General features: G+C 46.3%; 2 protein-coding genes across 13 annotated transcripts in view; one reads left to right on the top strand and one right to left on the bottom strand.

Moving 5' to 3' along the window:
* The window catches only part of CASK (calcium/calmodulin dependent serine protein kinase), a 277,352-nt gene that overhangs the window by 169,489 nt on the left and 83,084 nt on the right, over positions 1-24,779 (top strand). For all 11 annotated transcript variants that reach the window (XM_059679502.1, XM_059679504.1, XM_059679506.1 and 8 more), the window contains exons 6-9: positions 10,567-10,669; positions 13,869-14,044; positions 18,576-18,698; positions 19,518-19,601. In XM_059679502.1, the coding sequence (XP_059535485.1) occupies positions 10,567-10,669; positions 13,869-14,044; positions 18,576-18,698; positions 19,518-19,601 (486 nt within the window). The remainder of the gene's footprint in view (positions 1-10,566; positions 10,670-13,868; positions 14,045-18,575; positions 18,699-19,517; positions 19,602-24,779) is intronic.
* Positions 100-6,942, bottom strand: GPR34 (G protein-coupled receptor 34). Of its 2 annotated transcripts, none has more exons than XM_059678806.1 (3): positions 6,833-6,942; positions 5,720-5,818; positions 100-2,189 (listed from the first exon to the last, which is right to left on the bottom strand). In XM_059678806.1, exon 3 carries the CDS (start codon positions 2,030-2,032, stop codon positions 914-916), a length of 1,119 nt encoding a protein of 372 aa, XP_059534789.1. In that variant the 5' UTR covers positions 2,033-2,189; positions 5,720-5,818; positions 6,833-6,942; the 3' UTR covers positions 100-913. The 2 variants fall into 2 exon arrangements, with proteins under 2 accessions (XP_059534789.1, XP_059534788.1); XM_059678805.1 differs by having other exon boundaries at positions 100-2,135.

Here is a 24,779-nt window from a genome sequence, read left to right as displayed (position 1 = left end):
GCCCTGTTAGGCGATTGCATTCTTAGCTCAGCTGTTGTTTGATTTTACTAGTATTGCGCGATATTTAAATTCTTTCCATTTTATATAGGCAGCGAGAGATACTGGGGGATTCCATGTTTTATTAGAAGTTTATCATCAATTCATCTCTTATAGAGGTTTAGGCATCAATTAATACAGAGGCAAATTACAAGCTTTTAAAGTGACAATCAACATGTATTTTCTGACATTTTAAATCAGTCTTCAAATCATTTAACTTACTTTTAAACACACTTTAAATTAGTACTAGGTGCTTAATTTTGAGTAACAACTTTAGTGACTTGAGAAACTATGGCATTTCCTTTAATCATCCTGTTGTTGAAGCCATACATGTCACTTAACTTTATAATCTTTGTTAAGAGTGTTAGTTAGCTTATACCTGGCCGGTTCTCTCAGTGGTTAGAGTTTCGGCCCACAGACCAAAGGGTCACAGGTTAGATTCAGGTTAAGGGCATGCACCTCAGTCGCAAGTTCAATCCCAGATGCATGAGGGAAGCAACCAATAGATGTTTCTCTCTCTCTCTCTCTCTCTCTCTCTCTCTCTCTCTCTCTCCATTCTACTCTCTCTAAAAAGTCAGTGGGAGAGGGGATATCCTCAGGTGAGGATTTTTTGAAAATGAAAGAAAATTTAAAACTTTTGAAGAGTGTTAGCTGACCAATATATCTTGAACAGATTTACACACAGACTTAAAATCTAGTGATAAGCGTAAGCTTTTGTTTTCCTTGAAATATTTTACAATTAAAGCAAATGAAACATCGCCCATAAGAAAAGAGCTCTGGGGAGATTCGGGCCTTGTAAATGCTAGCGTTTCATCCTGGAAAACGTTCCATTCTTCAAGGAATGAAGAGGCTTTTGAACGTGTTGCCCAAAAATGCTTTAGAAGCCGGTCTGAATCTTCGCCGCGGCTGACGTCTCGTGGAGGGAGTACCCTGGCTTGAACTCCGACGTGCTTTCACTCCTGCTCGAATCCCCTTGGAACCTTCTAGAAAGAAGCTGGCACATTATTTTGCGGATGTTACTGGACATCAGGAAGTACATGACGGGGTCCAGGCAGCTGTTGAAAGAGGAGAAGACCAGCATGATCTCGTTGGTCTTGTGCACGATCTCCTTCCAGTAGCACGAGGACACGTTGAGCTGTACGGAAACGTACACAAAGCGGAAGGCGTGAAAGGGCACGAAACAGACGGTGAAAATGATCAGCACGATGAAGGAATTCCGGGCTGTCGTGGCGTATTTGCCCGAATTGGGAAACTTGGACCGCCTCTTCGAAATCTTCAATAGGTTCTTGCCGATCTTCAGATAGGACAGGATGATCAGGAGGAAAACCAGCCAGAACATGACCACCAGCACCAAATTAAAAATGGCTTCGCCTTTCTCCTTCCGCTTATCTCTGTAATGGAAACACATGGTGGAATGGTGGCCTCCGCCCTTCAGGGTTAAAATAATCATAGTGAGGAACCCAGCCAGAGCGACGGCCCAGACTATACAGCAAACGTAAATGCTCTGTCTGGTCGTGACGGCCTTGCGCTGCTGTACGGACCGGTTGATCTTGACGTAGCGATCCAGGCTGATGAAGCCGAGCAGGATGATGCTGATGTACATGTTCATGTAGAAGAGCGTGCCCACCACCTTGCAGAGAATCACGCCGAGCGTCCACCTGTTGTGGTTCAGGTGGTACAGGATGCGGAAGGGGAGGCAGAAGATGAGCAGGAGGTCCGCCACGGCCACGTTCAGGAGGTAGATCTGAATGGAATTCCTTTTGCGGTGGATCCCCAGGAACACATAGAGGGCGATGATGTTCCCCACCAGCCCCACGAGGAAAATGACCGAGTAGAAGGCGGCAAGCACTTGCGAGAGCAGGTGCTCATCCATGGGGCAGTCGGTGGAATTCGGGGCCCCCGAGAAGTTGCGTGGCGACGGGGCGCTGTGGTTGGTCAGGAAGCAGGCTCCCTGGGGAGAGGACGGCCAGCTGCTGGCCGAAGTGGCCGGCGTCATGGTCACGGGGTGATGTCGCGTCGTCTTCTGGGGGGATCAAAAGGTGGGGGTCCCGAAGGACATGGTCCTCGCGGGTGGCTTCCGTAAGGGCTTCAGATTCTTCCTACAACAGAAGGTCAAGCATTGATTCATTTGCTGTTTGAAGACGTTGCTTTAACTGCAAGCATAAACAATAAGTGACTTCTTTTAGACACGGCAAAATTTACTTTTCTCCTACTTTAGGGCCTTAGACCATTTGAGTATGTATTCTATGTATGGAGCAGCATTATGGTGTCAAAAACAAGCAGCAAAGATATAGTAGAATCACGCCCAGCCAGCGTGGCTCAGTGGTTCAACGTTGACCTAGGAACCAGGAGGTCAGGGTTCGATTCCCGGTCAGGGCACAGGCCCGGGTTGTGGGCTCCATCCCCAGTGTGGGGCGTGCAGGAGGCAGCCCAGCCATGATTCTCTCTCATCATGGATGTTTCTCTCTCTCTCTCTCTCCCTCTCCCTGCCTCTCTGAAATGAATAAAATATTTTTTTAAAAGAAAGAAAGAGTGCCGGGGGGGAACCAGCCAGGTGACTGCCTTGATGGAACATCACTTGCACTTCTATAAAAAAAAAAAAAAAGACACGTGGATTTGGAATGACAGCAATTTCCTGGTTTCGCATCTTCTACAAAGAACAATATTTAGGAGAACTCAGCCTCTCTTAACTCAAGCTCCGATCTGCTCAAGAAGAAACCATTTTGCTGGAGGGTGGAGGGTACACTTATCTTCCGTGGAAGGGGAACTGGCGAAGAGGAAGCTGTGCCAGCCTCGGTTAGGGTCTTTCCGGAGTTCAGGGCAGTGGAGGGAGGGAGGCAAATTTCATCAAGTGGGCAGAAGCTCCAGCGTGCTTTTGTGTTAGGAAATTCTAGAAGGAAAGGGCCATCGAGGAAGGCGGGCAGGCTGCCAAGTGTGCAGCTGATGGTGCCGTCTAGCCGGGGGGGGGGGGGGGTGCCAACAGAGGGAGCTGCAGTGAATTTTATTTTATTTTATTTTTTAAAATATATTCTATTGATTTTTTTACAGAGAGGAAGGGAGAGAGATAGAGAGTTAGAAACATCGATGAGAGAGAAACATCGACCAGATGCCTCCTGCACCCCCCTTACTGGGGATGTGCCCGCAACCAAGGTACATGCCCTTGACCGGAATCGAACCTGGGACCCTTCAGTCCACAGGCCGACGCTCTATCCACTGAGCCACACCGGTTAGGGCTGCAGTGACTTTTAAAACAATCATTTTTTCCTCCTCCCAGGCTACGTTACACTCCACACAGCAACGGACCAAGTCTGCTCTGTTTGCCGCTATGTTGAATGAAAGAGGGGATTTTGGTATAAAACTATGCAAAGGGCTCCATGTGGATATTAAAGTCAACTGTTCCAGTATAGGAAGGGCTCTAGCTGACTTAACAGAAACACAGCTGCACTATTACAATCGGCTCCAGTTGCCATAGCAGCAGTGTGAGGTGGCAGCAACAAACACGCACCCCTTGGGCTGAATTCCTACGTCTGGGGGGGATATTTTTCCATTCATTTTTAGAGAGAGTGGAAAGGAAGGGGAGAGACAGAAACAGCAGAGAGAGACACATCGATCGGTTGCCTCCCACAGGGGCTCCAACCAGAGCCTGCAACCGAGGCACATGCCCTCACCTGGAACCCAACCCAGGACCCTTCAGTCCGCCAGCCAACGCTCTATCCACTGAGCCACACCGGCCAGGGCGATCGGGTGGTGTCTTAAGTGAAGATGGTTACTGCTCGTCTGGTCCTGTCTCGAGCTGGTAGGTTTCCACCCACAAGGCAGACTGGCACCTACAGCAGCTCACCCCAGAAAGGGCCCAGCGGTGGGAGAGGAGCCCAGTCATGTCAGAGCGAGTTGAAGGCCACAGGCGCCTGTCCCCGGGGATGTGAGCGTGGGACCAGACCACCCTGGCTCCCCCCGCAGACCTGATCTAATTGGTCTGGAATGGGCTCCAGGCCCTGGTTTCCTTTAAAAGCTCCTCAGGGGATCCTAAGGCTCATGCAGAATTGAGCCCTGGGGCTAGATAGCTGAGCCGCTACCTAATATTTATTTAGCATCTGCTATGTTCCAGGCAGCGCGTTCCACGCGGTCAGGATATATCATTTACGTAATCCTTAGGGAAGCCATGTGAGGTAGGTTTTACAAAAGAGGTCATGAAAGGTCAAGAGGTTATGATCCTCAACCTGGACCACACACATCTGAAGTGGCAGCGCCCAAGTTGGGACTCAGATGCCCATGATCCTTTGCACCAAGCCTCTCTCCTCCTAAGTACGTATGGTCAGCATTTTTGTTATTGTTAAACCTCACCCAACGATATTTCTCCATTGGTTTTTAGAGGGGGGAGGGAGGGAGGGAGGGAGGGGGAGAGAGAGAGAGAGAGAAGGAGAGAGAGAGAGAGAGAGAGAGAGAAAGAAACATTGATGTGTTCCAGCATGCATTCTGACTGGGGCCAGGGATTGAGCCCACAACCCCGGGCATGTACCCTTGCCTGGAATCAAACCTGGGACCCTTCAGTCCGCAGACCGACACTCTATCCACTGAGCCACACCACCAGGGCCAGCATTTTCCTTGTCAATGATGAGTTCAGTCAGCAGTATTTTGACATGATTCCTTTCACATTATCCGCAGTTCTAAGAAGAGATTATGCCATATAGCTTTACTTCTCTAGAAAAGGTATTCATCTTCCTATTTGCGATGTCCATTACAGCCAGTAATAAGTACAGAGTTTACAGAATCACAAATCATTTGTCAGAATGCTTGGCGCTTCCCCCAGAACATATCTTTGCCTACTTATTTCTAGGCCTGAGAGCCTTAAGATGTTTCTAGAAAGCTGCTAGCACACAACACAGATCCCGAAACCATTTGCCTCAGCTCTAACCTGCAAATAAAATAAATGATAGTTGGACAAGACCCCCAATAAACCTCTCTTTGACCGGAATCAAACCTGGGACCCTTCAGTCTGCAGGCCGACGCTCTATCCAAGGAGCCAAACCGGTTAGGGCTGCATCCTCACCCGAGGATATTTTTCCATTGATTTTAGAGAGGAAGGGAGAGAGAGGGGGAGAGAGAAACATCGATATGAGAGAGACACATCGATTGGTTGCCTTCTGCACACACCCCGACCAGGGCTGGGGAACCTGCAACCGAGGTGCATAAACCTCTGATTAGCTCTATTTTCAAGCTTAAATAAAATAAAGCCAAGCAATGCGTCCATTTAACTAGTAATAGTAGGCGGCTAGTATCCAGTCATTTATTTACAAAGTAACTGACTAAATACTGTTTGAAATTCAGTGGCTGTTTTTCGCCTCCTTTCCAATGTCAGTCGAGTTACATATGCTAAGTAACCACACTCTGTGTTCTTAAGGCCATTGTTGCTGTTTTGCGAAGCGTGTGTTTGATTTGTTGAGAATGGCCAGTGAAGGCGGGAAATAACCACTGTGCTCGCACAGTGGCCTCATGCTCCGGGGGCTCCCGTGCCATATTGCAGGGGGCGCAGTGGTTTTCTGCCCGTCGCCCACCGGCCTTTGCCAGTTCATGTAGGCGCTTCATGAGCCCAGCACATGCCCCTGTGGCCTTGAGCGAGCAAGTTTTGAAATGCAGTTTGGGTGTCGGCGAGAACGGCGCATGGCTGTGTTACGGGACATACCTGTTTGGTGGCAGCAGCGACCTAGCACCGCTTGTGGCCTGGCTGCATCGTGAGGGAGACTGAGTCATTCAGGCCATGCTTCAGAAGCTGCATTCATTGCTGCGTGCAGAACGGAAATGGAAAGCATGTTACTCTGGAAATTGGTAGCCCTGGCCAGTGTGGCACAGTGGCTAGAGCATCGGCCCAAAGGGCTGAAGGATCCCAGGTTTGATTCCGGTCAAGAGCACGTACCTCAGCTGCAGGTTCCCCAGCCCTGGTCGGGGTGTGTGCAGGAGGCAGCCAATCAATATGTCTCTCTCAGATTGATGTTTCTCTCTGTCTCTCCCTCTCCCTGCCTCTCTAAAATCAATGGAAAAATATCCTCGGTGAGGACTTAGCCCTGACCGGTTTGGCTCAGTGGATAGACCGTCGGCCTGCAGACTCAAGGGTCCTGGGTTCGATTCCGGTCAAGGGCATGTACCTGGGTTGTGGGCACATCCCCAGTGGGGGGTGTACAGGAGGCAGCTGGTCGATGTTTCTCTCTCATCGATGTTTCTAACTCTCTATCCCTCTCCCTTCCTCTCTGTAAAAAATCAATAAAATATAGATATATTTTTAAAATATCCTCAGGTGAGGATTTCTTACTACTAGTAGCATATTAGGTTTTGTTATAAACTTAACTATGTCTAAAAAACCATTTTTTCAACTTTAGCTGAATTAACTAAAGAGCATTTTGCTTTTGCTTTTCTCTAATAGCCCAAAAGTTAAACTGCAATACATCTGGTCATTACCATAAAATAGTAACAGCACAGTAAAGAAAATGCTATCATCGAGACTAGGCCGACAGCAGAACTTAATAAAGGTAGGAAGTGAAAGATCATGCATAATTGGAAATCATAAAAAATCACAATACACTGGAAAGAAACCCGCCGCGGAGACAAATAACTTTGGTTGGGTCCAGCAGATCTACAAGTCGCCCTGGTAGCGCTCCAGTGCCCCGGCTCCTCACTCAGACCAGTCACATCAAGGTGGACACATCATTCTGAAAGCAGGCCTCCCTTTTCATATTCAGATCTCTCCGCTTTTAACTAGAAGAAAGGATCCTCTGAGTAGTAGAAATCAAGGGATACTCACAGCTCAGGCTCCGGAGTGGAAGGCACTGAGCCCGCACTTCCCTAGACAGTCAGTGTGTCAGCTGGCCTCCTGCATCCGGTGGGGCCGTGGGTTAGGGCTTTCTGCTTTTTTTTTTTTTTTTTTTTTTCTGTCTTCATGTGGTAATTGGCTTTTTTTTTTTCTTTTTCTTTCTTTTTTCAGTATGACAACCCTCCGCCGCTCTGTAACAGCCTCACCTTTCATCTCAGCGAACACTGAACTTGAGGGAATTATGTCTGTCTTTTAGATGAGGTTTTCCCTCATCCCTCAAAATAAAGAAGCTGTAGAAGTTCTCATTAGAAATGGGCTTTTTCTCTTTCAGACTTTTTCCCCCTTTAAAACGTTTTATTACTTGTAAAGCATAATAGTGGAGATAAAGATAGATAAGTAAAAACATAAACTCACACATCACAAAAGAACACCTGTGGTGTCATACTATATGGAATGCAACAAATATAACACTTTATTCGTGTTACATCTTATCACCCAATTTTTAGAAGTTAATTTTCTGTCGATGCATTTTACATCCTGAAATGTATAATTTTAGCAAAGTCATATTTAATGAGCATAACTAAATGCTAGTCACTATGGCTAATTCAAGATTTCAAGTTTTTACATTTAAGAAGGCTCTTTCTCATGATACAACTGTTATTGGAGCTCATTAGAGCATGCGTACGCTGTGACAGTGTTGAGATGAATTTCTGATAATTCTTAGACATGTAAATGGTAGTTTACAAGAGCTGCTGGTTCTTGAGGAACAATTTTTTTCTTTTCCTTTTTTTTAAGGTCCATAATGTGGCCTTTATTTTGTAGCTAACCAGAAGGCCTGGAAGGGTGGTATCATTATTTCCTCGCGTTTCAGAAGGTTTGTTGATGACCTACTGTGAAAAGCTAGAGTAGAAGTTGATTTAGAGTTACCTGTGTAGCTGTAACTTATATGGACTTTTGAAACACAAGCATTGAGCCCTAGCTGGTTTGGCTCAGTGGCTAGAGCATTGGCCTGCGGATCGAAGGGTCCCGGGTTTGATTCCAGTCAAGGGCACATGATGATAGTCATTGATCGGCTGCCTCCCGCAGCACCCCCTCCCCTCCCCCCCACTAGGGATCAAGGCTGCAACCCGGGCGTATGTACCAACCTGGAATTGAACCATGACCTCCTGGTTCATAGATCAACGCTCAACCACTGAGTCACAACAGCTGGGCCCTTACCTCATTCTTGTAAACCCACTTCCCCTCACCCTTCCTATTCCTCCTTTGTTGGCATCTTAGGTTTCTATTTATATAAAGATAAAAGCGAACACGAAGAAATAAATGGAGATGCTTATTTGGTGCCCTCTCTGAACTGATACCACGGTCCTCTATCTGAATCGCAACCCCGGTTCAGTTCAGCTCACCGCCTCCTCCAGGCCTAAACGCTGCCAGGCAGGAGGAGGGCTGCGGGGTACAAACACACTTCACACTGATTGGTCTCACTTCCGATTCATGACCACAGCCCTCAGGTGAATCCATTGCTGCCAGTCTTGCTGTCTTCCCCGAGCCCGGTGCTGCTCAAAGTATGGCTCCCAGAACAGTAGCGTCAATGTCCCTCATCTCAGACCTGAGGAATCAGGACGTGCGGGGGTGGAGGCCAGCAAGGCTGGGGGATGCTGATGGTACCATTTGAGAACGACCGCCTTAGCCACCTCGCGCTCCTGTCCTTTGCAAATCCTTTGCACACCTCCGCTCTCTGCAAACTGCCAGCAGCCGCCTGCCCTGTCCCACTCCCACTCGGTGATCGCATCTGATTTTGAAGGAAATGGAAAGTAGAAGTTCTCAGAAGGGAACTTCCTCATCTCTGCATCCACATCTGTCTGCCTCCGCTGGTGCCCCGCATCCTGCCGCCTTCGCTGCCACCAGGGCCAGCCCCCCGCCCCCTGGTACACCCCCGTCCCATCCCCTCTCTCTCCTGGAAATGTATTTCCTCTCTACGAATCTCTCCCATCAGCGCACAAATGTCTGTTTAAAAACAAATGCCTGGCCAGTGTGCCTCAGTGGTTGAGCATCGACCTATGAACCAGGAGGTCAGGGTTCGATTCCCGGTTAGGGCACAGGTCCGGGTTGCGGGCTCGATCCCCAGTGCGGGGTGTGCAGGAGGCAGCTGATCCATGATTCTCTCTCATCATTGATGTTTCTTTCTCTCTCTCTCAAATCAATAAAAATATATATTAAAAAAATAAAAAACAAAATTCCATGCTAGCTGGGGCCAATGGGGAAATAGGGGACATATGTAATACTTTCAATAAAGATTTTTTTTAAAAAAATCTCCCTGAAAATCTCTAGATACCAATAGTTACCCATGAAAAGGGAGAGGTTGCGAATGAGGAGAGGGGATCAAAGCTAGACCTCGCTGAATGATATTGGCTTAGAGTTTTCACCTGGAACTATGCACATGTTTTACATAATTAAAATACCAAATTAGGTGAGCATCTAATGGAAACAAATCAAGCTCACCATGTAACAAATCGAAAGCATAACCACAGGAATTCTTTTGAGTGACTTTACAATAAGATAGGGTTGTTTCTACATAATTTTAGGCTCACAGAAAAAGTCTAAGGATAGTACAAAGAATTGCGGACTCCTTTCACTCAGATTCCCCGTATGTTAACATTTTTCCACTTTTGTTTTATCTTTCTCAGTCTCTCGCTCTCATCTATCTCTTTATCTACCTCTTTATATATATTTCCTCAAAAGAAGAAATTCTCTTAATCGGTACAGTAAAACGATCAAAATCATGGCATTTATATGGATAGGCTACTATTGTGTAATTGATAGGTCTTTTTCCAGTTTCTTCTCTAGAGACAGGCCTAGTGTCTCCTCTCCCACTTCCGGTTTCTCACCTCCCTTTCTCACAGAGGGGAAAGGCGGGGCCAGAGGAAAGGCGGACATGGCAAGGGCAGAGAATTCCCTAGGCACCAGGCTCACTTGCAGTCATTTGATCTGACTCTTCTTACTTAGGGGTGAAATGAAGAAAGAAGAGAAAGGTTTCAGGGAACATTTGAGCACAAGGTGTCAAAGATATTTCTTCCTTAAGCAAATGTAGACTGTCACTCAAAAGAAGCGACCATTGCATGGAAAAGGCAAAAAATGTATCTTCCTTAATTAAGCATCTGTGCTCCCTGAGTAATTCGTTTCTTTAATTTATTTTTTATATATTTTTATTGATTTCAGAGAGGAAGGGAAATGGAGAGAAAGAGAAACATCCATGATAAAAGAGAATCATGGATCGGCCGCCTCCTACACACCCCACACTTCGGGTCAAGCCCACAACCCAGGCCTGTGCCCTTGACCGCGATCAAATCATGACCTCCTAGTTCTTGGGTTGACGCTCAACCACTGAGAGCCACACCCATCGGGCTTAATTTATTTTTAATTAGAGTTGACATACAATATTATATTAGTTTCAAGTGCACAGCACAGTGATTAGAATCCTAAGTAATCCTTAGCACCGTACCCTAATCTGGGAAGCAAATAATTCCTGGAAAATAGTAGATAGAACAGGTAAGTCTTTGGAGAAGTCAACTAGAAGTGAGAATAAGACAAAGAATTCAAGCACCCAAAATAATTGCAGAAGTTTTTACTGTATTAGTTTATGGTCATGTTACTCGGTTTTGTGTACATTGAATTGTTCGTGTTAAATTAATCCTCATCTCTGGTGTTTTTGTCTGTTTTGCTTTCAGCCCCACTGTGTTCTCCTCGCTTCAAAGGAAAACTCGGCACCTGTCAAACTCGGGGGCTTCGGGGTAGCTATTCAATTAGGAGAGTCCGGACTTGTAGCTGGAGGTAAGAACACTTTTTAAAAATATTCTTCGAAACCTGGTCACTTTTAGGCTGTTGTAAAACTTTCACACTAGATATTAGCCTCTTTTCAATGTTTTATACCCATTGCACCCTACCCCACCCCCCCAAAAGTGCCATTGTATAGTTTTGAATTTAATAGCTCTGTAGTCATAACTAGAATTTTAGTCCCTTAAGAATAGGTTGTCTTTTTTTAAATATTTTTTATTGATTTCAGAGAGGAAAGGAGAGGGAGGGAGAGAAAGAAACATCAACGATGAGAGAGGATCATGGCTCAGCTGCCTCCTGCACGCCCCACACTGGGGATGGAGCCCGCAACCCCGGCCTGTGTCCTGACCGGGAATCGAACCGTGACCTCCTGGTTCCTAGGTCAACGCTCACCCACTGAGCCGGGCTAGTCAAATAAAAAGATGTCTGGATTATGTACTTTCAGGCTTACACCTACGGCTAATTTTTCATTTCATGCTGTTTTACTTTTCCCATTTGTCAGAATACTGCTCAAGCCCTGATCTGTGTATTTGGGAAGAGCGGGCAGATGTGAATGCAGACTAATTTTATTATTAGCCAAAGCAAAACATAACAAGAAAATCCCCAGGCCAGAAAACGAAGAAAAGCTAAAATAGAGGCTTACTTCGCCAGCATACGGAGGTGGATGCTAATTACAGATTCAAGTGTTTGGGTTTCTGTTTATTCCTTTGAATGGACTCCAGCTCAGAATGCCATCCTGTTTTCAGTTCTGTTCCTTAGCTTTGCAAATTGCTTAGGTCCCCATTCTATGAGCTTCCCTTCTTGTCATTTCCTTCTACTTTCTCTCTCTCAATACTGCCGGCCTTCGCAAAGAGGAAACATGGGGAATATCAACAGCACCATTTTGTTGTTGTTCATCCTCACCTGAGGATATTTTTCCATTGATTTTTAGAGAGAGTGGAAGGGAGAGGTAGAGATTGAAAGAAACATTGATGTGAGAGAGACACATCAATTGGTTGCCTCCTGCATGTGCCCCAACTAGAGCTGGGGAACCTGCAACCAAGATACATGCCCTTGACCGGAATCGAACCCAGGACCCTTCAGTCTGCCAGCCAACACTCTATCCACTGAGCCACACTGGCTGGGACAACAGCACCTTTTTAAACCTGTCATCTTTCAAGAATGTTTATAGTAAATTCAAATACCTGACCAATGATAAATATCAAAATAATAATGTTGCACAAGATACTTTATTTCATTTCTTTTTTATTTTATTTGTTGATTTTTCAGGAGAGAGAGACATCAATTTGTTGTTCCAGCCACTTATGCATTCATTGGTTGATTTTTTTATGTTTTGTTTTGAGTATGTTTTTATTGCTGAGAGAGAGAGAGAGAGAGAGAGAGAGAGAGAGAGAGATTTATGTGAGAGAAAAACATCAATTGGTTGCCTCCTGCACGCACCCTAACTGGGGATCAAACCCACAACCTGGGCATGTGCCCTGACTGGGAATTGAGCCGGCCACCTTTCAGTGCACGGGACACTGTTCAGCCAACTGAGCCACACCGGCCAGGGCCATCGGTGGATTCTTATAGGTGCCCTGAGCGGGGACCGAGCGTGCAAGCTTGGTGTGTCGGGACAATGCCGCAACCAGCTGAGCTCCATCTCATTCACTAAAACACCAACGCAGCATTAACACAGACCAGCTTCTGAAAATGAGGCAGGAGTCATCACTGTATTCCTTAAATCATTACTTTACCATTGTCCTCTAAAGAGAAAGGCATTTCCTCCTTTATCTGTTCCATACGGTAAAAACCATTTACATATATGGATCACGGTTTGATTCCCGGTCAGGGCACAGGCCTGGGTTGCAGGCTTGATCCCCAGTGTGGGGCATGCAGGAGGCAGCCGATCCATGATTCTCTCTCATCATGGATGTTTCTCTCTTCCTCTTGCTCTCTCTGCCTCCCCCTTCCTCTCTGAAATCAATAAACTTATATTTTTAAAATTGTACTAGAAAAGAAACACACTCTCAATGAGACTGGCGAGCTCTCATTTTTCCAAAAGCGTTCTGGATTTGTGTCCTGCATACCTTGTGCCTCTACGCCCCTGGTTGGAACACCTTTTGCCGTTTTATCTGTCTAGTTCACTCTTACTGATGTTGAGGCCTGAGCTAACGATCCTCTGGTCTTAAAAGCAGGTTGAAGTTCACCATCCCGTTAGGTAGCTCACTCCCCTGCCATATTGTCGCATGGATGCTGACATTTGTGAGGGTCCGGCGCAGTCATGCTTGTCCCTCTGTATGTCCACAGCACCTCCTGCGGTTGGGACATAGGCACTTAGGAAATTGTCCTGAAATGAAAGGTGCTGGTTCCTAATTAGTTTCCAGTGAATAACAGCTTCTGTGCAAGCAATGAGAAGCTGGGGCTGGACTGAGCAGAGAAAGAAGAAACAAAGGCCCAACCAGAACGAAAGATGAGCACATTCACCCCTGAAACTCCTGAGGGCTTTCCTGTCTCTAGCCCTCCCTTCAGTGGCGACTCCGCGGCATCCAGAAAGGGTTAAACTGTGTGCAGTGCAGCAACTTGTGTGAAAAGAACCGGGAAATGGTAGGCAGGTGCCATCCCAAACTAGGAAGGTAACAAGGTCCGGGTGCGGGGTTCTGGGTAATAAGATCATGATGTTATCAGAAAATACAACATTTAAATAGTGAAATGGTTATCTGATGCGTATCACATACAGTGACATTTCACTTGGTTTGGTGATTGGCTTCCTGTTCTTAGAATTTTGTGGTGAGAGTCATAAAATCAAGTGACCACGCAGCAGGAAAAGTTGAGAGATAGCAAACGAGGAGTTTCGGGATGTTGGTGTATGTGAAAGGTTAACTCCAGCCCTTTTACATGCTACGGATCTGCACAAAATCCAAAGGATCACGCCCATGTGTTCTTCCTACCATTGTCCCTCCTTCTGTCACCTACAAGCAATTCTTGAATCAAAATACATGCATCTTCCCCAAGATGAACACTCATTCTCCACATCAGGGCAGACTTCCATGCAGATGAGCGGAGAGAGCCCCCCCTCCTGGGTGTCCACGGTGGTAGAAGAAACTTTTCACTCAGATTGTTATTGTTCGATTCTTTTCCGTTTTCAGATGGGGGAGGGGGGCTTGCTTTCTGTAAATATTTTTCCTTGATGTTGCTGCTGTTGCTTTAAATGTAGGACGCGTCGGGACCCCTCATTTTATGGCCCCAGAAGTCGTCAAAAGGGAGCCTTATGGGAAGCCCGTGGACGTGTGGGGCTGCGGCGTGATCCTCTTCATCCTGCTCAGCGGCTGCTTGCCTTTCTACGGGACCAAGGAGCGATTGTTCGAGGGCATCATCAAAGGGAAATACAAGGTACGGGGTTAGGAACGCCCGGCTTGCCCGTGGAGACGCAGCTATTCTGAGAAGTGGGTTTGGAAGTCACTGCCTGTCACGTCGATCCCAAGTCAGAGAAACATTCACATTTTGGGGGGCGGATGTGGATGGGAAACCACACGCACACGCCGCAGTCTTCTGACGAGTGAAGTATTGCTTTCATTATTGAAGAAGTGCAAAGTCATTACTGATGGTGTAAAGAGTGATGGACGGGCAGGGTGTACATGGGAAACCGGGGAGTGTGTCCAGGTACCGGGCCCGGGCAGCTGATGGTGGGAAAGTTCTTTTTCTTCCCGTTCTTACTCAAACCTGTACTTTCTACTCAGAACAGCTGTTTCATTTTCAGCCACACGTGGCAACGCAAAAGCAAGCACACAGGTTTCTCTAGCACTGCACTGCCAACCTGGGAGGTCCCCCAAGGTTTCTGTTCAACTCTTGTTTTTTATCTTTATTGTTGAAAGTATGACCTATGTCCCCTTTTTTCCCCCATTGACCCCTTCTAGCCTGCCCCTATCCCCCCGCCCCCCACCACCCCAGGCCCTCACCCTCACCACCCTATTATCTGTGTCCATGGGATACACACACACACACACACACACACACACACACACGTGGCCCGGTGCATGAAATTTGTGTGGGGGGGCGGGGAGGGGGTGTCCCTCAGCCTGGCCTGCACCCTCTCCAATCTGGGACCCCTCGGGGGATGTCCGACTGCCTGTTTGGGATCGGGCCTAAATCAGCAGTCGGACATCACTCTTGCAATCTGGGACCGCTGGCGCCTAACCACTCACCTGCCTGCCTGCTCGCCCCCAACTATTCACCCCCAACTGAACCCCCTGCCAGCCTGCTCACCCCCAACTACGTGCCGCCCCTCCCCCGCCCCTGCTGGCCTGACCGCCCCTAACTGCTTCTGCCTCAGCCCCACCACCATGGCTTTGTCCGGAAGGTCTCCTGGTCTAATTACCATATTACCCTTTTATTAGTATAGATTTATATATCCACATACAAGTTTTTGGTTAACCTCTTCCCACCCACCCACCCTCCCCCCACCTTACCTCTGAGAATCCAAATTCTGTTCTGTGCTTCTATACCTCTGGATCTATTTTGTTGTTCAATTCTTTAGTAATGTTAGAATTTTATATGGGACTTGGGAAAAGGTAGAGAAAAGGGGGAAGGAAAAAAAAAGAAAGGAAAGGAAAAGTAGTTTCAGAGTTACAGCCTTATTCCTTAAAGCCGAAAGCTGAAGCCTGTGGCGTTAAGAAGGTGAGACTAGTTTATACTTTTTTAAATGTTTCTGGCCTATGCACCATCTGCTTATAAAGGCATACGGGTTTGTCTTTATTTTATTTGGATTAAGATATATGCCACTGAGGAAGACAAAGATCACATGATCTCACTGATTTGTGGAATCTAATGAACAAAATGAATTGACCAACAAAATAAGACCCGAAGCAGGGAAGCATGGAGCAGACTGACTTACCTCGATGTGGGGGTGGGAGGACGAGAAGAAATAAACCAAAGAACTTATATGCACAGCCCATGGACACGGGCAATGGGGTAGTGAAGATCTATGGGGGGGATAAAGAGGGGGGAAATGGGAGACACCTTTAATACTATCAATAAAAAATATCTATGTAAACAGTAAAAAAACAATATATGCCCGAAAACTCTGTTAACAGAGAGGTGCTGAGTCTCGGGTTTTCTGCTTCTCTGAGAGGCAGTTGGCCACTCGGGAATAAATCAGTCCTGTCTGCCCAGGTACCTCAGTGCCCAGGGAACTGCTTGTGAACTACATACACTAACATACGAAAATCAGCACAGTTAGTAATGCAGCAGCAGCAGCAGCATACCAGCCACAAGGCCCTGAACGCTTCCACTTGATCAATTTCATCCTCACAATGACGGGTGATGTAGGTGCCATCCAGTGAGGTGGCCCACTGGCCTGGGGAGTTACAAGTATTTGCTAATACAGCTCTTCCTTTGTGTCTCTTCAGTTGCTAACTTCCTTTTTCCAAGGCAATGTGCTTCCTTCCAGCAGCTTCTGGTATTCGATTTCGTCTATGTTTCAAGCATTTAATAGTATTTTTGTTCTTTGTAAGACACTTGGACCGTTCACACGTGTACAGAAGTTACATGATTTTAAAAGTCCCTGTTCTCATCTTCATAGTAAGTCAGATGGGTGGGGCAGCTGGCTCCTCATTTCTGTACCTGAAGGCTTGAAGCTTTGAGGTTAATAATGTAGCTGCACCTTCACTTGACCAACCTCACCTCTTGCCTCTATCCATGACTTTTCTCACAAAAGCCGCAGGTTTTCAGCAGCTCAGTGTGAAGTCTAGATTCATCTCTCCCATCAGTGATGCGCCTCGTGCATTTATTTAAGTGCACAGTGCTATGATCTGTCAGCACTTATGTCTACACTTTTTATTATGGAAAAGTGCAAACAAACAAAAGCAGTGGAGAGAACAGTCTGATGACACCCAGCTACAATGCTTATCACCGTCCAGCCCAGATCTCAAAAATATCATTTTATCACCCTGGTGGTTCTTAACAGAACTGTTATCAATATCCTGACCCCTACGGGTATTTTCAAGAAATTGTTATGACATCTCTCAAATGTAGTACATTTACGTTATCATAGTTTACAAACTACTACTGCTCTTAAGTTATTTTAATTTAACTTTTTATTCTCATTGATTTTTTAAGTAGATGTGAGAAAATACTATTTAACTGGATTGTGGGCTAATATTTAATTTCAGTTAACTTTTTTTTCCAATTACAGTTGACATTCAATTTGTTTTCAATATTATTTTATACTAGAGGCCCAGTGCATGAAATTCGTGCATGGGTAAGGTCCCTAGGCCTGGCTGGCGATCAGGGCCCATCGGGGCCTTCCGGCTGCCAGCTGGGGCCTTCCTTCCCCAGCTGCCGGCCACCAGCCCAGGCCTTCCTTCATTCCACGCCACCCTCTGGTGGTCAGCGCATGTCATAATGAGCAATCAAATTCCCGGTCTCCAGATTGAACTCCCGAGGGGACACTTTGCATATTAGCCTTTTATATATATAGATTAGCTGCAGGTGTACAGCATAGTGATTAGTTATATAATTTATGAAGTGTTCCCCCCCGCCCCCTGGCCCTGTATATAGTATTACAATACCATTCCCTATGCTGCACTTTCCATCCCCCAGCTATCGGTAACTACTAATTTTTAGTTCTTAATCTCTTCACCTTTTTCACCCAGCACCTTAGCCTCCCTCTCCTCTGGCAGCCCTCAGTGACTTCTCCATATCTATGAGTCTGTTCAAGTAACTTCTTTATAAAGGACAAAAATATATTTCCCAAATGTAGAAGGTGCAGTATCATCTTACATCATTGTTAGAGGTAGTCAGTATCCTACACCGCAGAAGTCTAAACTGCCTGGCTTTTGTATTTAAATAAGTGACTGTGTTTAAAAAGAAAAAGATAATTAGTTAGTTAGTTACTTAATTAGTTAGTGACTGTTTTATAGCCTGGTTTGTTCCCCCTCATATACTCAACCCCCCACATTGATTTCAGCTCCTCTTCGGAGCCAAAGGAAGAGGAAACCCCAGACTGGGCCCCCTGCTCCAGGAACCTTACCAGCGCGCTCAGGGGGTTTCTCAAACCCACTCCCAAGGGCCAGCCTTCAGGCTTAACCAGCAGCTCCTGAAACTCCAAGGGCTGTTTGGATATTTACATTGTTCATGGACCATACAAAACTATCTACTTAAAAACTAGCCTGGCCCTGGCTGGTGTTGCTCAGTGGATAGAGCGTCAGCGTGCAGACTGAAGGATCCTGGGTTCGATTCTGGTCAGGGGCACAGTCCCGGGTTGTGGGCTCGATCGCCAGTGGGGGGCATGGAGGAGGCAGCCCATCCATGATCCTCTCTCATCATTGATGTTCCTATCTCTCTCTCCCTCCCTTCCTCTCTGAAATCAATAAATATATATATTTTTTAATTAGCCTGCTATATTTGGTCAAACATTTAATTAATTCACCCCTAATGCCTTGGTAGGGCCAGACCAAATAATGTCAGAGGTTTAAATAAAATTTAAATGTAAGAAATACCATTTTTCATTTTGAAATGTTCTTTCAGTCCTTTCGAGGTCGAAGTATTCTAGTCTCTCTAGCTGAGGTAGAAATTGGAATCATAAACATTCTCTTTTTCAATTATTAAAAGTATAACGTGTAATAACCAGAACATACGTAAGGAGTATTTGTTATGCAAATAACAATAGTAATAAAACCTGGAGAGTATTTGCTTAGGAAGTTTTCAGTATTCGGTCTTTTTGGAAGCGTCGATGAAGGACTGAGGGGGTGGTCGTCATCATCTGGCCACTCCGTGTAGGTTTCTGCTGTTCGCTCTGGGAATTTCCCGGACGTGGACACGGGAGAGGGATGGACGTGGACACGGGAGAGGGATGTTGAGCGACAGCGGGTGCGGCCTTCTGCCTGGGTTAACTGCCCTGCCCCGTCCCTGTCGCCCGCCCCAGATGAACCCCAGGCAGTGGAGCCACATCTCGGAAAGTGCCAAAGACCTGGTGCGGCGCATGCTGATGCTGGACCCGGCTGAGCGCATCACCGTCTACGAAGCCCTGAATCACCCCTGGCTGAAGGTACGCGGCCTCCTGCCCTGGGTGGGAGCTCTCCCGGCGACAGCAGTGACTGCCCTCGAAGGTGGCCCTTCCACCTGATCATCTGAGCCGAGCCCGGCTGGCATGGCTCCCTGGTTGAGCGGCCACCCATGAATCAGGAGGTCGCAGGTTCGATTCCCAGTCATACCTGGTGGCAGGTGCGATCTCCAGTAGGGGGCGTGCAGGACGCAGCCAATCCATGGTTCTCTGTCATCGATGTTTCTATCTCTCTCTCCCTCTCCCTTCCTCGGGAGAGGATTAAGAAGAAAAAAAAAGAACTTTTTCACTTTCTTAAAATTTTAAGGGGCTGCCATAAAAGAATGCTCTCCTACTGGACACTCACCCACCAGGGACTGAAGGGGAAATGGTGGAATTAGATGGCGTTGAAGTTTGTTCTAGTTCGAAGATACTGTGATTTTTAAATCCAAGTATTCCTCACAACTCAGAATGCGGGATCAGTGAAGTTAATTTTCAAATGCTCATTTTATCCAACAAGATCATGTCAAAGGTAACCTCATACCTTCATCATCATGTGATTAATTATTTTAGCCATATATCTGAAAATTATATGACTTGTTATTTCAGCCCTTTATTATTGCTGAAAATAAAATATTATTTTTCTCTTCGTCTTGATCTTCATATGCCTCATTTGGGAATGTTTACCAGAATCATGAACTAAAATCTCCAGTCTCGTAGAATTCAATGTTTCACATTTAAGAATTTGGGCTTTAGCGTTTGTTTTAGGTTAAGCTTCTCACTGTTTTTAAACAGTTACGGATGTTCATTGTCTTGTTTTTATAGGAGAGAGATCGTTATGCCTACAAGATTCATCTTCCGGAAACAGTAGAGCAGCTGAGGAAATTCAATGCAAGGAGGAAACTAAAGGTAAATTAAAGAAATCGTCAAAACGCCAGACAGAGCCCGGCTGGCGTGGCTCAGTGATTGAGCGTCGACCTATGAACCAGGAGGTCAGGGTTCGATACCTGGTCAGGGCACATGCCCAGGTTGTGGGCTCAATCCCCAGTAGGGGGCATGCGGGAGGCAGCTGATCAATGATTCTCATCATTGGTGTTTCTCTCTCTCCCTCCCTCTCCCTCCACTCTGAAATCAATAAAAAGATATGTATTTTAAAAGCCAGACATGCAGTTGATGATCATGTTTGTATTATGTTCCGGGGCCCATGAATATATCCCAGTGCTGACCATTGTTTTTCTAGCTAAATTCTCAGTTCCAGAAATTACCACCATTTCAATAAGATTTTGATTTTTTTAAATCATGTACGGTAATCCCTAAGTATGAATCTAAACAGTAAGTTTTAATAAATGAAGATAAGTCATATTTTAAATTTGTATTATTTTTCAAATTCATAGCAGAGATAAAATTGCTTTAAAAATAGTAACTGACTTATTATCCATTATTATTGAAGATGAATCTAGGCCACGTTTTCTCACACTGGCTCTTTTCTCTTTGTTTTACAAGTCCTTGGCAAAAAAATAATTATTAAGATGGTACCGAAGAAGTTTCCCAAGACTTGAATTTCTTAGCTTTGCTATACACCTGAACCAGTATAGCCTATGAAAGAAAAAAATCTTATTATCCAAAGTGAATTTTGGTCAGCTTTTTTTCTGGTTTTTGTTTTTGTTTTAATCCTCACCTGAGGATATTTTTCCATGATTTTTAGAGAGAGTGGAAGTTGATGGAAGGGGGAGGGGGACGACCTTGCTGTGAGAGACACATCAATTGGTTGCCTGCCACACGCTCCCCCACCAGGGTGGGGGGATCGATCCTGCAACCCAGGTATGTGCCCTTGACCGAGAATCAAACCCATGAGCCTTTGGTCCTCGGGGCCAACGCTCTAACCACTGGACGACCCAGCTAGGGCTGGTCAGCTGTTTTTGAAGTTACTTCTCCCCGCCCCAAGAAACATTAATTATGCTACGTCCTCAATTCTTCCCTAAAGTCTTCTTGACTCTAATGCTGGGCTTTGGCCTATGTGTCGTTCCTCGGTCTGGAGTGCAGCCTTCCATTGCCCACATGCAGGCCTTTTATCGAAGGGCTCAGGTTCGCCCATCACAAGAAACCTGGGCTGGCCCTGACCGGTTTGGCTCACTGATAGAGCGTCGGCCTGCAGACTGAAGGGTCCCAGGTTCGATTCCGGTCAAGGGCATGTACCTTGGTTGCAGGCACATCCCCAGTAGGGAGTGTGCAGGAGGCAGCTGATCGGTGTTTCTCTCATCGATGTTTCTAACTCTCTATCCCTCTCCCTTCCTCTCAGTAAAAAATCAGTAAAACATATGTTTTAAAAAAAAGAAACCTGGGCTGTATTTCTCCCAGCGCCACAGACTCGGGCCTGAAATAGCCCACGTGGTGACTAAGATCAATTTGGCCAGAGCCGAGCTGTCACAGCAGAAAGGAGTCATGTGAACTGACCACATCCCTCTGCAGGGATATTTCAAGCTTCCTGACCCACCAAACAACCTTGAATCGGGAACATCAGCAGAGTTAGGGGTGTCTGAGCCTCTGCCACAGCTGTGCGCCTTGGAGTGATGCAGCCCCTGGGAAGCCCTTGTCCGCATGCTGCCTCTTCCGCCATCTCCCCGGCTCCCAGAGCCCCCTCACAGCTCTTCCCAAATGAACAGCTACGCATCCATCCTCCTCCCGGACACCGGGGTTAAGCTTCTCGGAGGAGGGCAACCCCCGAGTCTGGCCGACTCCCTTTGAGATGAGCAGAAGGGAAGTTCACAGGAAGCAGGAGAGAACTGCTTTTGCCCCAGTCAGAGGGGAGCTTTGTGGTGGTGGGAAACAGTGGGCTTTGCAGCGACATTGCCTTAGGCCAGTGGTCGGCAAGCTCATTAGTCAACAGAGCCAAATACCAACAGGACCACGATTGAAATTTCTTTGGAGAGCCACATTTTTTAAACTTAAACTATATAGGTAGGGACATTGTGATTAACTTCATTAGGGTGCTCCTAAGGCTTAGGAAGAGCCACACTCAAGGGGCCAAAGAGCCGCATGTGGCTCGCGAGCCGCAGTTTGCCGACCACAGCCTTAGGTGAATCGTGGCTCTCACCCTTCCAAGCTGTGTAGACTTGAGCAAGTCATTTCAATACTCTGGGCCTCAACTTCCTTCTTTATAAAATGGGGATAAGGATAAGAGCTGACTCAAAGGCTGTTGTAAGCTTTTAAGGAATGAAAACATTACAGCAGTTAGCAGAGTACACAGCAGTCGTGAGTGCTCCATAGATATTATTTGTAAACATTATTGTTGTTACTGTTTTATTATTATTTTAATGTCAATACCTTTGATTTGGTACTCTATACAGTTAAGCAAGAAAACAAAATAAAAGGCAGCCAGATCGGAAAGAAAGGAAAATTGTCTTTGTTTATAGATGGCATGATTCCGCATATAGAAAAATCCTAAGGAATCTTCAAAAAACTATTAGAAATGTGTAGCAAGATTACAGGATGCAAGGTCACTGTATTGCACACTTTAAAATGGTTACTTTTCTGTTATGTGAATTTCACATAGCCTGATTTTTTATGCCATGTGACAAAATGTTCTTCTTTGACAATGTTTTGTTGATTTTAGAGAGGGGAAGGGAGAGGGACAGAGTAAAGGAAACACTGATCAGCTGCCTCTTACACACCTCCTCCTGGGGATCAAGCCCACAACCCAGGCCTGTGTCCTGACAGGGAATCGAACCAGTGACCTCTTGTTTCATGGGTCGATGCTCAACCACTGAGCCACACCGGCCGGGCACAAAATATGCTTAAATACTGGCTTTCACTGTGGCACGCTCGAGGGATAGGACACATGCCCATAGTAGCAGTGGCTCACTGCACCACTCAGCTCATCTGAGAGAGCCCCACGTCCTCCCTCAGCCCCAGGCATGCAGGTTGGAGGGCTGTGTGTTTATCGGAAAAGCTCCAGGGGTGATTCTGACATGCCCATCTTATTGGGAGTTATAACTCTGAAGCACAAACTGCAATGGTTAGACGTGGAGATGGCTTCTAGTTTCCCATGGCCATAAACACTTGCACAGCTGTCTTCATTAGCAAATCTTTGTGTAGCTCTGATTATATTCTTAGGTAAGTTCTCCGCTACTGGAATTGTTGGCATCTAAGTGTACACATGTATTTTGTATTTTTTTAAGTGTTCGTATTTATTTTAGAGAGAGAGGAAAGAAGAGGGGGAAACATCAATGTGAGAGAGAAGCATTGATGGGTTGCCTCCATTACGCACCCCAACTGGGGCCCGAACCCGTAACCTGGGCATGTGCCCTGGTCAGGAACCAAACAGGTTACCTTTCCGATGAGGCTCAACCAACTGAGCCACGCCAGCCAGGGCTGTATTTAAGATTTTTGATCTCTATAAATAACTTGCCCTCCCAAAAGGCTCATACCCAAGCAGGTGTTTTGGCTAACAAGTTTATCGTTTTTGCAACCCCTTCCTCATTCAGAAAGTTCTACTCCCTGCCAGAATATAAAACAGTACTCACTTTGCTGGCATTTCAAGACAGTTACTCAGTATTGGTTCTAATAGTATCAACACTCCACCATCAGAAGTTGTTGCTCTCCACAGCTGCACGTCCGTTCTGGCATTTCACCTCTACGGCACACTCCGGGAGACACGAAATCCCTGATGCGAACACGGTGTGGATAAGTAGAAAGCACTCATCATTCGCAGACGGTGTTTCAAACTAGATTTTTTTTCAGCATTTATGGAGCCCTGCCTGTGATTTGAATTCCCATCGTCCACTTCTTTTTCTTTATTTTATCACTTGATTGGACATCTGTGAATGATGATGGACAATTCCTTTTCCCCATTTTGGTTGCCAGACATTTCATATGCTGGTTTGAGAGGGGTGCCCTTTTATTGAACGCTAAGCTCTAGAATTTACAGGCTTCCTTTTTTAAAATCCTCTGGACACAATACTCCCTTTAACAAACTGCCCAGCCCTGAGCATGAGACTAGATATGATGAGGGTGGGTGGGACAGACCGCCATCCAGATCTAGAAAACCTGTGCCCTATGTGTCTTAAAGAGGCACCCCTTGCTCTAACCCTGGCTGTCACGTGCTAGAAGGAGGTGCTAAGCAAGACACGGAGGTGGAAAGCGGGGAGGTCTGTGAGTGTGTGAACTTGTCTCCCGAGGGAAGGGGCTCAGGAGTGAGTCTGTTCTAGAAATCGTTCCCTTTGCTTCAAGAATCATTTCTATATTTAGCAAGCAAGTCCCCCTGCAGCGGAGTATGTTGAAGAAATTCTGTATAAATAGAAGCAAGAGTGAGCTGAAGCCATGTGATCGAATGTAGGGGACAAAATCACGTATTCCTTGTATACACAGAAAGTGAGGGAGATGTCTGATACCTGATAACTTTCTACAATTTTCTTTTATTGGTTTTGCAAATTGCAGAAGTATCGTCTGCATGCATCCCTGACTTACCAATGCATTGGTCTCTGGGGCTCCTGAATTGCGCAAACTAGAAAGTTTGCTTAAGAACGCTGTTTTCCAGGACTTCATAGAACTGCACCGCCCAGTGCAGCAGCCACCAGCTGTGTGTAGCTACTTACATTTTAATTTTAATCCTATATAATAAAAGCCTAATATGCTAAGTGTCCAGTCAACCAATCAAAGCATAATATGCTAATGATATGCTAAGGCCACTCAACCACTCGCTATGATGTGCACTGGCCACCAGGGGGCAGACGCTCCGACCAGTAGGTTAGCTTGCTGCAGGGGTCCGGCCATTCGGGACTGAGATGGGCTGGACATGCCCTGGAGCCCTCCCGCAGTCCCTCCCCAGCTGGCCAACCTCCTGCGTACCTCCCTGGCCCCGATCGTGCACCGTGCACCAGTGGGGTCTCTTAGCCTGGCCTGTGCCCTCTCGCAATCTGGGACCCCTCGGGGATGTCAGAGAGCTGGTTTCAGCCCCATTCCGCAAGCCAAGAGACCCCACTGGTGCATGAATTCATGCACTGGGCCTCTAGTTTATTAATATTAGCCCTGGCTGGTTTTGCTCAGTGCTTAGTGTCACCCAAGGACTGAAGGGTTGTGGGTTCAGTT

The sequence above is a fragment of the Myotis daubentonii genome, chromosome X (genome assembly GCF_963259705.1).
Source record: "Myotis daubentonii chromosome X, mMyoDau2.1, whole genome shotgun sequence".
In the NCBI taxonomy this organism is placed as follows: domain Eukaryota; kingdom Metazoa; phylum Chordata; class Mammalia; order Chiroptera; family Vespertilionidae; genus Myotis; species Myotis daubentonii.
The sequence above is the reverse complement of the archived record's forward strand: the minus strand, read 5'-3'. Positions and strand labels throughout refer to the sequence as shown.

Excerpts from the sequence above, each read along its gene's own strand:
- GPR34 (XM_059678806.1), bottom strand. The coding sequence starts at position 2,032 with ATGACGCCGGCCACTTCGGCCAGCAGCTGGCCGTCCTCTCCCCAGGGA.